The sequence below is a fragment of the Triturus cristatus genome, chromosome 12, assembly GCF_964204655.1.
Source record: "Triturus cristatus chromosome 12, aTriCri1.1, whole genome shotgun sequence".
Classification (NCBI taxonomy): Eukaryota; Metazoa; Chordata; class Amphibia; order Caudata; family Salamandridae; genus Triturus; species Triturus cristatus.
The window spans coordinates 819,546,969-819,561,294 of record NC_140595.1 but is presented as its reverse complement, the minus strand read 5'-3'; the positions used below and the strand labels follow the sequence as shown (position 1 = coordinate 819,561,294).

The window sequence follows — 14,326 nt, the reverse complement described above, 5'->3', positions numbered from 1 at the left end:
TAGTACTGGTGAGCGGAAGACAGCTACAACTGGAGTAGGGGCAATGAAGGCTTACAGACAAAGAAAGACTTACCTTTTGGGAAACAACCCTGCACCCCGGTGTGGTTGGAGCAGTACTCATCGAGAGCACAGCTGTTCTCCCGGCACTGGACGGTGTAGTCAGGAAGGCACTGGCACAACTCCTTGCAGTCGCCGGAATAAATGACTTCACCAGGCTGGAAAAACAGAGGATGGAGGGCGAAAACCATGATGAAGAATGAGCTAGACCCTCTTCCTTACAAAAATTCTTAAGATCACCCATCGTGGACATCCCACGCTATCACTGGACACAGCTGAGGGAGGCCGCCTATTCCTGGTGCACGACCAAATCCCTTACTCTGGAATGTCTTCAACCTTAGATGTCCCCTTGGTCTCCCTTTCTCAGAGAAGTTTTTAGTGCGAGGGGTGGATACGATTGTTTTCTAACCTGAAACCCGTAACCAAAGAGTAGATCAAATTGTTGTATTGCATCATATCTCAGTGTAGGAAATGGCATGAAGCTATAAATGGAAATTTCTTGTCCCTCACTAATGCAAAGGTCTCAACAGGAGATCTGTAGAAGTTGCACATCTCACGGTCTGAACGGTGTGCATGTTGGATCAGTTCTGAATACGCGACATCATAGTTTTTTTATACTTACATTTTATATAACATTAAGCAAAACTGTGCTTGGGACAACGGTCTGGAGCTTTCAGCTTGTTCTGCGTTTTCCGCATGTTTTCCGTGTAATGTAACTCCTGCCATCAAATTTACCTCACACTGAGGTTGTTATGGAAGACCCACTGTGCTGACCACTCAAACCATCCGAACTCAATCTAGCAAACACATCTGTTACTTGTAATCCTGTTCAGAGCACTTAGGAAAGCAGGGCAGGAAAGAGCTAAGGGAGAGGAAGGGGTCAGCGGGGGAGGATAGGGGGCTCTAATAATGCTAGATTCATTCATAAACATACATGTAGAACTCCATAGTGACTCCTAGTATTGAAGATATGTGCATTGGATGTAACTTAATATTGAAATTACCCCTGAATATAGAGATTTTGATAAGAAATTAGCACAATAGATCAGTTCCTGCAAAACATTGTTGTCTGAACAATGTGTATTGGGTTTTCATCTGTAACCCTCTACATCAGAAAATAGTAAGTCTTGATAACAGTTACAGATTAATTATTGCACATACATACGTTGTCATGCTCAGATTATGTCCTTTGTGACTCCCACGAAGGAAAGGTGACCTATTCAGAATTTATCAACTGATTTTATCTACCAACGGGAAAGCATGGCGGAGAACATCAGCTGGTGCAGTCCAATTGTGAATTTAGCCCTTTCCTCCAAAAACAGGAAGATTTTCAAGGGCTACAAAACACTGAACAGCCCTTACAGCTCCCTGCCCAGACTCCAGAGCGAAGGCCATGACATACCTGGTACTGCTCGCCTCTGAAGATGCAGCCGCAGTCCCTCTCCTTGATGCACTGACCCCCGTGCAACACAAAGCCAGCATCGCACTGGCAGCCCTCCACGCATGGCCGGTCGCATGGTCCGGGGCGAGGATCGCGACAGGTGGCAGTGCAGGCAGAGCCACAGGGGTGGTGGTGGCTGTTTGGGGGGCATGTAACAGCTGGAGGGAGCGGGGAACAAGACAATGATGTATATAAAAGAAACTAGATGTTTACATAGCTAACAAATCACATTCCATAAATTCCAACATCAGAGTGGCAAGAACATCAAAAATATGTACAACAAATGTGATCAATGTTCAATTCTAACAGACTCTTGGTCATCTATTGGCATTTAACAAGTACATAATGTATTTCAGTGAGCCCTTTCTGTCCAAACGTAGATGTAGGAAGCGCCACTACTACATTCCCTCATGGAAAACTGTCCTTGCCTCAGGCTTAGACCCCCTGTGCTCGTCAGTCATCATCAACTCATGCAGATGGATCTCTCGGATAAATAATGCACAGATTTGGCAATCTGACAGCACAAAGTACAGGCAGACATGCAGGGAATTACACTGGATCCAAAAAAAGACAAGAGGCCAGGTCTATGACCAAGGGCAGGATAGGTCAACATCTGGTGATATTACTAACAATGGGACTCCTAAACCATAATGAAGCAAGTGCAAGCAATGCTCTGATCCTTATACCACATTGTCTATACGGAGAACGGCCCCAGCTCAGTGTGTTATGCACCACATTGTCTATACGGAGGGCGGCCCCAGCTCAGTGTGTTATGCACCACATTGTCTATATGGAGGGCGGCCCCAGCTCAGTGTGTTATGCACCACATTGTCTATACGGAGGGCGGCCTCAGCTCAGTGTGTTATGCACCACATTGTCTATACAGAGGGCGGCCCCAGCTCAGTGTGTTATGCACCACATTGTCTATATGGAGGGCGGCCCCAGCTCAGTGTGTTATGCACCACATTGTCTATACGGAGGGCGGCCCCAGCTCAGTGTGTTATGCACCACATTGTCTATACGGAGGGCGGCCCCAGCTCAGTGTGTTATGCACCACATTGTCTATGCAGAGGGCGGCCCCAGCTCAGTGTGTTATGCACCACATTGTCTATACGGAGGGCGGCCCCAGCTCAGTGTGTTATGCACCACATTGTCTATACAGAGGGCGGCCCCAGCTCAGTGTGTTATGCACCACATTGTCTATATGGAGGGCGGCCCCTGCTCAGTGTGTTATGCACCACATTGTCTATACGGAGGGCGGCCCCAGCTCAGTGTGTTATGCACCACATTGTCTATATGGAGGGCGGCCCCTGCTCAGTGTGTTATGCACCACGTTGTGTATACGGAGGGCGGTCCCAGCTCAGTGTTTTATGCACCACATTGTCTATATGGGGGGGCAGCCCCAGCTCAGTGTGTTATGCACCACATTGTCTATATGGGGGGCGGCCCCAGCTCACTGTGTCATGCACCACATTGTCTATACGGGGGTGGCCCCAGCTCAGTGTGTTATGCACCACATTGTCTATATGGAGGGCGGCCCCAGCTCAGTGTGTTATGCACCACATTGTCTATACGCGGGCGGCCCCAGCTCAGTGTGTTATGCACCACATTGTCTATACGGGGGCGGCCCCAGCTCAGTGTGTTATGCACCACATTGTCTATACGGAGGGCGGCCCCAGCTCAGTGTGTTATGCACCACATTGTCTATACAGGGGCGGCCCCAGCTCAGTGTGTTATGCACCACATTGTCTATACGGAGGGCGGCCCCAGCTCAGTGTGTTATGCACCACATTGTCTATACAGGGGCGGCCCCAGCTCAGTGTGTTATGCACCACATTGTCTATATGGAGGGCGGCCCCAGCTCAGTGTGTTATGCACCACATTGTCTATACAGGGGCGGCCCCAGCTCAGTGTGTTATGCACCACATTGTCTATACGGAGGGCGGCCCCAGCTCAGTGTGTTATGCACCACATTGTCTATACAGGGGCGGCCCCAGCTCAGTGTGTTATGCACCACATTGTCTATACGGGGGGCGGCCCCAGCTCAGTGTGTTATGCACCACATTGTCTATATGGGGGGCGGCCCCAGCTCACTGTGTTATGCACCACATTGTCTATACGAGGGCGGCCCCAGCTCAGTGTGTTATGCACCACATTGTCTATACGGGGGCTGTCACAGCTCAGTGTGTTCTGCACCACATTGTCTATACGGGGGCGGCCCCAGCTCAGTGTGTTATGCACCACATTGTCTATACGGAGGGTGGCCCCAGCTCAGTGTGTTATGCACCACATTGTCTATACGGAGGGCGGCCCCAGCTCAGTGTGTTATGCACCACATTGTCTATACGGAGGGCGGCCCCAGTTAAGTGTGTTATGCACCACATTGTCTATACGGAGGGCGGCCCCAGCTCAGTGTGTTATGCACCGCATTGTCTATACGAGGGCGGCCCCAGCTCAGTGTGTTATGCACCACATTGTCTATACAGGGGCGGCCCCAGCTCAGTGTGTTATGCACCACATTGTCTATACGGAGGGTGGCCCCAGCTCAGTGTGTTATGCTGAACAAGGTACTTTAAGAGCTCTACTAAAATCGGAAATCTTTGACCAAGGATCCTCAAAATACATCTTTCATCGAAACTTAGCGTTTGCACTGAAGTTGTCAGAATGTACAGTTGATTTGCTGAATACCTGGACCCCGGCACATTTGAAACTCTTTCTAAAACATGTGACTCCAAGGATAAGCTATGATCTTGATTTCCAGCACTGTGCAAAATTGCAATGTTATAAGGAATACGCTGAGTCAATTGAATTTAAACAAAGGCAACAATATCTTACTTTTACTTTAAGACACGGCGCCCGGCGATGCATGCTCTTACTTCGGTTGGGATCCTTGTAAATGGACAAATAACAATCATGCCAGTAGTCTATGTGACCTCTGTAAAGGAGGAGTTCAAGACCTGATGCACATTTTGTTTGTCTGTCCTAACTCCACAGTAGTTGTTGCTAGAAAGCGGTTTTCAAACAAAGTGTCATTCTACAAGTGCACAGAGTTTGATTTCTCTTCTTAAATCACCTCCCAATGAACTTGTACGTTATAATCTGTTTTTTATAAATTTGTATTAGGATGAACGCTCACAATTCTTCTAATTCTAAATGTAATCTTATCGTTTTTAATCATCTTATTTGTTGTTCTCAGTAGAGAACTAAATCAAATAAATAAATGTGTCCATTTGTTGTGTTATGCTGGACTGTGCTTGCCTCTTTCCTATTCACACTTACAGACACAACCTGCAAGTAGAGCTGCTTCTTGGTTGACACAAACTTCCTAAAACTGAAGCAAAAAGAGCTTCATAGAATGAGATCGTTTCATCTTACTCGGGTGACGGATATGCGTGCAGATCCAACATCTGATCTGCTCATGACAGGTTTGAATCCACACATGGCTAGCTAAGCCTGGCATCCTTTTGAGAGCAGTGAATGAAGAACCATTAAAGACTTCATTACTAGGGTTTCCTTACACACTGATGGGGTTACAGGCCTCATCAGGATTACTGCTTGGCCCGGAGATCTGATCAGAGCCGCTGAGCTCTCCATGGTTGAGCTATCTGAGAACAGGGAGTGTGTCTGCCCCATCATGAGTTACATATGTCCCTGGAAGCAGTAACTCCAAAGGTGGGATGGAAAGTGCTTAGAAATAGCAAGGCAAATAGTAAGCACTCTGTATACAACTATATAACACAGTTGCCTAAGCTGGGTGAGAGGTGGTAAGTGTGTCTAATAATAAGTCAAGCAGACATTAATACAGTACCAGAGTGGATGGACAACATGCAAGTGGATTACCTGCAAATCAACGTGGGATCTTTTTCTCAGGTGACTATAAGGGTAAAACTGAAACTTGGTTTAAGGCCACTTTTCCCCCTTGAGAGAGTTTTGTGCGATTTTATGAATCATTTTGATTTGCTCAACGCTTGCACATATATCAAAGAATTGTTAAACTCTCCACAAGAGATCCGCAGTTCTCACACTTTGTACAGGTAACTACATTTTGCGCATTTATTGTAGACATATAGGGATTCTGCGCATCATCCAGAAAATCTGTTTTCTCAGCAAAATCCTGCACAAGTGACAGGAACCGAGAATACTCTGCCATTTGCAGTACAGTAGGACCAGAACTGAGGTGTCCTTCCTAGTGTTGTCATAAATGCTCTGCCCCGGTGACCACTTGATGAGACATGCTGGTTAGATAGAAACAGTCATGCAGGAGCATGACAAATGCAGGCAATGATGTCACTTACGGCAGAAGGTGTCGTTCCTCCATGGTCGCAGGGTGACGTTCCTCTCCTGGCACTCGTTGACGTAGGACTCCAGCGCCTCGCACAGCGGTCTCTGGCCTGGACCCAGCTCGCACATGTCGTACACGCAATCTTTGAAGAAGGTCTGACAGGAGTGGAAACAAGGAAATGTGTATTGGGATTCAGAGTGTTTTTTGATCCCCATATTTATTCTACGGATGCTCTTTTCACTGGTGCATACAGTCTGCACAGCCGACTCCAAGTGAAGGAACATGTGTGGAAAATGTGACTTCTGGGAGTGCTGAGATCACATGGGTCTCTCTGGCTCCACCTCCAATGTACACTGGCATCAAACCTCTCATCCCTCTGTATGTTCTGCAGTCAAAACCTCTAGCTACTTCCATTAAACCATACCTTTCAAAACACAGACCTTCCATCCATGTGCTAATTCACCATCACACCTTCCAGTTATTGCCCCATCAAACCACCTCCTCACTCAACAAACATTACATCTCTGTACCTAGGAAATCATCTCTTAAAAGCAAACCTGTTTAGCGATCTATTGAACCATCAAAGCTTCCAGCCATCAGATCTCAATGTATGCCTTCATCAGGACTGAATGCTATTTATAAAGCATGGTGGTACCCTAGTGAAGGGGAGTTAATGCTACTTAAACCAGGAGACCACATTACAGCTGTTGAAACATCCACATTTTAAGAGACTTTCTGAAAGAAGGATGATTGGGTATCAGCCTCCAGGTCAAGGGTAGGGAGTTTCACTGCTTTGCCGTATGATAAAAGAAAGAGCGCCCTCCCGTAGGACGTATCTGTATTTTGGGACTTGCAGAAGTCTGCGTGAAGAGTGCGCCCTCCAACGTATGCACACATCTTTCTCGACAGGTAAGTGGGGCCAATGTCCAACATGGCTTGAAAGATCAGAGAGACTTGAGAGCGCATCTCTGGCCAATCGATAGCCCATGGATCGTAGGAAATAGAGACTTGACGGAGGTCCTACAGGAGAGATTCAAGATAGCACGGGCCGCTGCATCCTGGACAGTCTGGAGTCTATCGCAGAGGTATGAAGGCAGTCCCAGCTAGAGGGTGTTAGCGTAATCTAGGTGCACGGAAATCAGTGCCAGGACTGTAGCTTTTCAAGCCAAGATGGGCAGATAAGGAAGAATTGCCCAAATTGTTCGCAACATCATAAAACATTTGGAAGCCACAGAGGTGATGGCAGTAGCAAAAGGCAGATCAGAGTCGAAGAGCACCCCCAGATTTCTGGCACAGAGGGTGGGAGAGCGTAGACGCCCCACTGATTCCGGCCACCATTTGGAGTGAAACGTAGAATGTTTCATGCGAAAAAGCAAGATCTCGGTTTTGTCTGCATTAAGTTTCAGGAAACTTTAATGCATCCACTCCACAATGGCCAAGATACAGGCATAGAAATTAATCTGAGATCCCACAAGACTGTCAAGAGATGGAAACTATAATCTGGGTGTCATCTGCATACGTCAAGTAGGAGAAGCGTAGGATCTCATCAGCAGGGCTTGACTGGCTGCAGGGCATTTCGGTGTGGGGGACCTGCAGGCCACGTGCCTACTTGCTGCACTTTTAGATAAACAATGCAAAAACGAATGGATTTAAAGTGTGCTTAAAGCATAATTAAAAACTATTTGTCTTTGCATTGTTTATTTAGAGCGAAACACCCAGTATCCAGTCCGGACCTGCTGATCAGAGCCCCTCAAGGACCCAGGTACATGTTAAACAATGTGGGGCCCAGGGAAGGCTCCTGAAGCACCTCAAAGGGACAACTGACCTTCTCAGATACAAAAGGGGGTACACTAGCAACTGGATCTGTCGGAAAGACCAGATTTGATCCAAGCAAACGTCATACCTGAGATTCTGATGTTCATAAGCCTCTGTAGGAGCAAAGGATAGACCACCATGTCCAAGGCTGCAGAGAAGCCAAGTGGGATCAGGGCGGGTCAACCGCCCTGACCCAAAATGACTGATATCCTCTGCAACAGCCACTAAGGCAGTCTCTGTGCTGTGTGATGGACTGAAGCCGGACTGGGCCTTTTCCAGTAACATATTTATTTCCAAATAGTTTGTTCCAGAGTGGATGGCCTTCTGGATGATGCAGGATTATATGAACAATATGCATTGTAGGAGGGGAAGTCAGTGGAGCTCATTGAGGGTGGGTGTTGTGCTTGCATTTGCATTTCCCGGAGATCAGTCTTGCAAATTTACAGCTTTCAGGTGTGTAACAATAAAGTCACGATTGACAGTGCTGGAGGGCACAGCCCACATTTACGAGAGAGGAGACAAGGGCTGGTACCCTGGAGCAGAAGGCGCTTTTGCAAAGAAAAGCTTTAATTCTCCAGAGGAGGCTCAGTTGGTACCAACCGTTTGAGTGTTAATTAAGACATGCTGAGGAAGAGGCACGATTCAATGTAGAATGCCTGAGACTGGACACTAAAGGTCAGAGTAAAAAGAGAAACTATCAAGTTGCATTTATTGGAGCCAGATGTTTATATCGCCCTCGCACCCTTAAGAACGAATTCAGTTTTGGTGGGGTTAAGATAAAGATACGTCCCAGACATCATCACTCTTTGAGCTGCAGCTGTGTCCTGGTGTCTACTGGCTCAGGGAGATGCCTTGCTTGACCAACAGCCCACCCCAAAGTTCTATAGGTGAAATATCAGTCGAAGGAGGAATGGACCACTGGGATGCACCACATCGATAATGAGACGGAGACGAGCCAATCACCTTGGACGGGTGGTGAGCCAACTAAGGACTGTTTGTGAGATGCCTACTTGAGTGAACAGTGAGGAGTTCTTCACCGCGGTCATCAGTGTCAAAAGTCACTATGAGGAGCAGGTATGTGATGGTGAGTGGGATTTTGGAGCTGCAGCACCGCTGCTTTTACCAGGGACATGAAGAGGAAGGATATCTGGATTGTGTCCAAAGTTTGCACATGGGAAGTGAGATCGAGGGACCTGGAGATGCGTTCGACTCGATCTTTCATGAACTCAGTGGCGTCAAGGAGGTTTCACTCTATGGACGGCTATTGTCTGCATTGAGGTTAGTTGAAGTGTAGGGAGGTTGGAGCACTTTGTGTGTGAGTGGTTGTTAAATGATGTTGTTGCTGCCTGGATTGAGTTAATTAAACATTGGGGGCGAGATGGGTGTGAGAATCGATTGGATGAAGAACTACGTCAACTTTAGGGAGAGCTAAAACTGTGGAGGGCTTCTTTGTGGGCTAAGCTGAAGCTAAGCAGCATGAGGGAGATAGAGTAGGTGGAGGCCATGTCTCAAAATAAGACTCACTGGAGGCAGAAGCATATTTCCTTATCCTCAGGCTTTTCATGAGGAAGACAGTGTGTCTTTGAGGCAGCAGTGTGCTTCCTTGATTCTTATATTTGATGTGTGGTGAAGAGTTTCCTTCTGCATCACTCAGCCGGCTCCTGCGATTCTACTGTTTCTGCTGCTAGGGAAGGTGTTGCTGGTGCAATGCAGAGAACTAGGTGGCACACAGGACGTGGAGGTGTGAAAGATGTCCAACATCCGGTACTTTGTCCTCCACCTGTCTCTTCCTGGAAAAGCCAGACTCCTATAAGTATAGGTGTGACTAGACTTATGTTCATGCCTATCCAAGATGGTTGCCTCTCCAGTGTTTGTGTCCTGACATTACCCATCCAAGATGGTGTTGACCTTTTTCCTGTGATGCAATCTCCTACTCACAGAATATAAAAAGAGGTATTTGCCAGTGAAGGATGCATTTCAATGCATTTCATTTTCTTACCCTATTTTTCGTAGCACATTTCGCCCATTCTGTTACCTTTTTGCCCCTACAAATTTGCTCTCTGTTTCTTCTGCAGAATTCCTTTTAGGGTCTTTGTTCTGGATGACCTTATGCTAACCCCTTTCTTAACTCAGATTCGGGGTGGTTTCGGGTGCCTTGCTTTTCAAACACTGCATTAACTATCAGGTACAATCAAGAATTGACAAGGCTTTCTCTAACCTTTGTGTCTTTATTCTCCTAAAGGGCACCCTCTTAAAGAGGCACTTTATACCGTTCACATGTGTTTTAAGTGCAGGACGGCACCATGGGTACTGGGAGAAGTCACCCTTCCCTCAAACCCAAAGGGAACTAGAAAGACCCCCACTGCATCTAGTCCTTGACAGAGGCAGAGTCTGAGCACGGTGCATTCCCATCCAAAAATTATCAAACGTTCGAGATGGGTGCCCGGCCATACATCAGACTTTACGCCTATGTGCCCATCAAGCCAGCTATTGAGCCATTAATCCTCCAATGTATAGACACACCAACCAAAAAACATTTAAAGTAACCAAGCATCAAGCTTTTCACAAATGTGACTTTCCAACCAGCTGCTCAACCAACAAACATTATCTCTATGCACTAATTCAAACATCAAACCTATAGTCTTCCATCCATCAATTCATTCACCTAAATATCCTTTCACTCACATATCCAGCCATCAAACACTGTAGTTGTGATCATCAAATATTATAACTATGCTCCTACAAAACTATATTCAATCACTAAAGCATGTATCTACTCACTCAACCACCAAAGATCATATCAATAAACCAAATGAGCCACATAAAATACCAAACCATCACACCTTCCTCTTACGTGACCATCAAGCTGTTCAACCAAAAACCACTTTGATCCACGTACTTGACAACCAACAATTTACCAACCGTCCCACTTTTTGGGCACAGGGTGATGGTTCATTTAGCTGTTCAACTAACAAACACCTGAGCTATATACTCATCCAAACATCAAAGAAAATATGTGTGCATCAAACCATCAAAGTTTCCAGTTATGTGCACATTCATTGTGCATCCTTTTGCGTCCAGTGAATGATGCAGCCAACCATCTTCATCCATCCAACCGTTAAACATTTCTAGCATTAGGCTATCCATCAAACCTTTCAACCACAAGACCTTAAATGTATGTAAACGTCCATAAAATGTTATAACACTTACATCCACGTACCCTTGAATACCTTCCATCCAGATGTCCATCAGTCACATCTTCAATGAACATGTCCATACACCAACCTTTCATTCGTGCTGCCACTGATCAAACCATAGATGCATTTGGCTAGCCATAAAACATTCCATAGCTACAATCATTCATCAAACCTTCCATTCATGTTCTCGTTCATAAATCCTTTCATGGTAGTCCTTTACAATCAAACCTTCTGTTTTTGTGACCGATCATCAAACCTTACATCATGTAGCCTTCCATTAACCCATTCATTCATAAGCCATCCATAGAAACTCATATTTATTTACCAAATCATCAACCCTTTCATCTTACCCAACCAACAACGATACATATACATCCGTGTATCCATTTGCCAGACCGCCCATGCACCCATATATTAAACTTTCCACGGATATGCCCATCGATCAAACCTTCCAACCATGTGTTCATCTATTAAACCGTTCATGCAGGTTCCTATCCAAGGAACAATACACCTATGTGCCTATCTACTAAACTTTGCACCCATGTGTTCATCCATTAAAACATCCATGCATGTGCTCATCCATCAAACGTTCTCCCCGTGACCATCCATTAGAGCTTCCCTTTATGGACTTATCTACCAAACTATCTATCTGTGTGACCATCCATCAAATAGTTCACCCCAGTCCTCATTCATAAAAGATACATCCATGTGGACAATCCATCCATCAACTCTTCCACCCAAGTGTCCATCCATAGAACATTCCATCTCTGATTGCGTTAATATCCATAGATCCTGCCAAGCATGTCCCCATCGATTGAACCTCCCAGGCACTCATCCATCAAACCAGGGTTCTTTGCCTGCGTTCATAAATCCTTTGATGAGTCTCCTGATTAATCATCCTTCCATTCATGTTCCCATCCAAGAATCGTTCTGCTCAAATGCCATTTCATCAAAGTTCCCAGTAATGCGCCCGTTCACTCATCAGACCTCGTGTTCACTTCTGCGCCCCCAACCATCATGCCATGCATATACCTTGGCTTTAACCCGAATATCCAAAATATACATCTATCTGCCCACCCTTTCCTTCTGGCTGGCCAGCAACGACTGTTACGTTGATCTTAACTGGAGAATTTTACTTAGTGGCCAAGTGACCAAATGTTCTAAAGAGACTCACATTTGGGTTGATCTTGGTGTGGCACGGTGCAAAAGGCCCATGAGGGTCCGTCAGGATCCCACAGTAGGCCGGGCCCTTGTAGGACTCATGCTCCTCCTCTGTGCAGTTTGGGACTACAATGGAGCCGGTTGAATTGCAACTTGATGGAAAAAAAACAAGAGACAAGATGAGCAAGAGAGCGGGACACAGAGAAACAGATGTGGCCATGGCGATGTGCGGTTCACAGAAGCCACGGAGAAATCAGCATGCAACTAGCAATCAGACAGTCCCCTCACCTGGGCTGGACATTCCAGCTGTTTCCAAACTCGTTGACATCATTCACCAAATCTTTATCTGGCTTCTTGAAGTCGTTAGAGGGAACGCCATCATAATCTCCACACAAGCCACACAACGTGTTCTTGTAGCTGCAATCAGAAATGACAGGTCATTCTAGCTTCTCAAACAACAGATGATACGCTGGGATTCATTGACTGTGCTAGAACGCTTGTTTCTGTTTATCCATTTTTGGCACTCACTCGCTTGTCACTTTCACATCTGCATAGTGGTTTCCATCATAGCGTACGACAAGCCCGAAATCAGTCTGCACCACCATGTACTTCCCAGAAGAGGAGATAGACAGCCCGGCTGCAGGGCTGGTGGGTATGTTCTCTGTAACGCCATTCACCTGGAAGGAAACCAAAATTGAGTCTCAAGGATTCCATGCAGCGAGCATAACTTACACTAACTTCACCGTCCTGCACATTACCTGGACAATGTTATTCTTCAGCAGGGCCACGAGTACCCCATAGACATCGACATAGATGGCCTTGATGTATGCCACAGTAAACGGGTTCCACCGGTATTCGTTGGAGGTATACACAGCAAATGGTGTCTGGCTGGAGTTGCAGGGCTGGGTCAAGACATAGGTGCAGTTTCCATGGAAATCGTACTTCCTCTTATCGAAAGTGGTGTAATGCGGGTCACCCGTGATAACACAAGTGGATGAATCTAGCAACATAAAGCAGCCCATTGGTATCAGTCAGTTGAAGATCTCAAAGAGTGACAGGGGAAAGTTGAACGTGTTTAGGCCATGCACCACTTACCTTTGGGGAAGCAGCCCTGAACGCCTGTGTGGTTGGAGCAGTACTCGTCCGGTGCACAGCTATTATCGGTGCACTTTGTGTTGTTGTTGGCAAGACATTGGCACACCTCCTTGCAGGCATCAGAGAAGATGACCTCACCAGGCTAGGAATCATAAAACAGATTGAAACCACAACAAGGAAGAAGAAGCACAGTACACAATTAATGGGGGAAAGACGGGGGTAATTTGAACATTCGTATTCACTTAACACGTGCTCCCGCAGCCTTCCATGTTGAGATACTGAACCAAAGCAGAATAGGCAATAAATGGTCAAAGTGCCACAAGTCTAGGGATTTGCAAAAGTCCTGGGGTTTGAAACACAGACTCTGAGATTCAGAATTTGTTGGAGAGATTTGTGCTTGGGCAGTGACCAGCACTGGTCCAGGGGGACCCTCACCCTGGAAGAGAGGTCTGTGGTTTATTACTAAGGCAGGTTTCTGACAAGCGTTGGACATAATCTTTGATATGAATTCTGATAGATTCACTTAGCTGATCTTATGTTAGGCAGCTGGAAGTCTGACCCATAAGGTCATCATAGAATTAGAGGCGTCCACACTTGCACAGAGTGATCAGGAGCAAGGAGAACAACTACAGCAGTTACTCAAAATAAAACTGGGTCTGATCCCAATCACATTTTGGTGGTTTATCAAAAGCATTTGGGATTGGGGAGTCTGCAGGACCTGAGTGAGGTGAGCTGACAATACCTGGTAATACTGCCCATTGTAGGTGCAGCCGCAGTCCTTCTTCAGGATACACTGCTCTCCACTCTGCACGAAGCCGGCATCACACTGGCATCCTTCAATGCACGGGCGGTCGCAGAGCCCGGGCTTTGGGTCCAAGCAGGTGGCCGGGCAGGCAGATGCGCATGGCTCGTAGTGACTATTCGGAGGGCAGGGAATGGCTGTTGGATGGGAAAACGTGGGAAAGAGTCAACTAAAAAATCCCTGATTAGAGCTAAATGAAATTTAATCAAACCAACGTTTGTCCTCTTTTCAGGACGGGTGTGCTCAAGTGTAAGTTAATTTACAGTGCTGAGCCATCTTTTCTGTCATCCACTCATTCATTCATTAACTAAACAAGGCAGCAGAGGTGACGTACGGCAGAAGGTGTCGTTCCTCCAGGGGCGTAGGGTGACGTTCCTGTCCTGGCACTCGTTCACGTAGGACTCCAGCGCGTCGCACAGCAGACTTGGTCCCACCTCACACAGGTCGTACACGCAGTCTTTGAAGAAGTTCTATAG

At 46.5% G+C, this 14,326-nt stretch overlaps 1 protein-coding gene across 1 annotated transcript in view; it reads right to left on the bottom strand.

Moving 5' to 3' along the window:
* Window positions 1-14,326, bottom strand: part of LOC146782980 (IgGFc-binding protein-like) — a 334,560-nt gene that overhangs the window by 142,831 nt on the left and 177,403 nt on the right. Inside the window, exons 45-54 of the mRNA XM_085639314.1 lie at window positions 14,185-14,320; window positions 13,791-13,987; window positions 13,049-13,190; window positions 12,712-12,953; window positions 12,482-12,630; window positions 12,242-12,370; window positions 11,967-12,105; window positions 5,794-5,935; window positions 1,460-1,656; window positions 74-215 (exon numbers count right to left, since the gene is read on the bottom strand). Of these exons, the coding sequence (XP_085495440.1) occupies window positions 74-215; window positions 1,460-1,656; window positions 5,794-5,935; window positions 11,967-12,105; window positions 12,242-12,370; window positions 12,482-12,630; window positions 12,712-12,953; window positions 13,049-13,190; window positions 13,791-13,987; window positions 14,185-14,320 (1,615 nt within the window). The remainder of the gene's footprint in view (window positions 1-73; window positions 216-1,459; window positions 1,657-5,793; window positions 5,936-11,966; window positions 12,106-12,241; window positions 12,371-12,481; window positions 12,631-12,711; window positions 12,954-13,048; window positions 13,191-13,790; window positions 13,988-14,184; window positions 14,321-14,326) is intronic.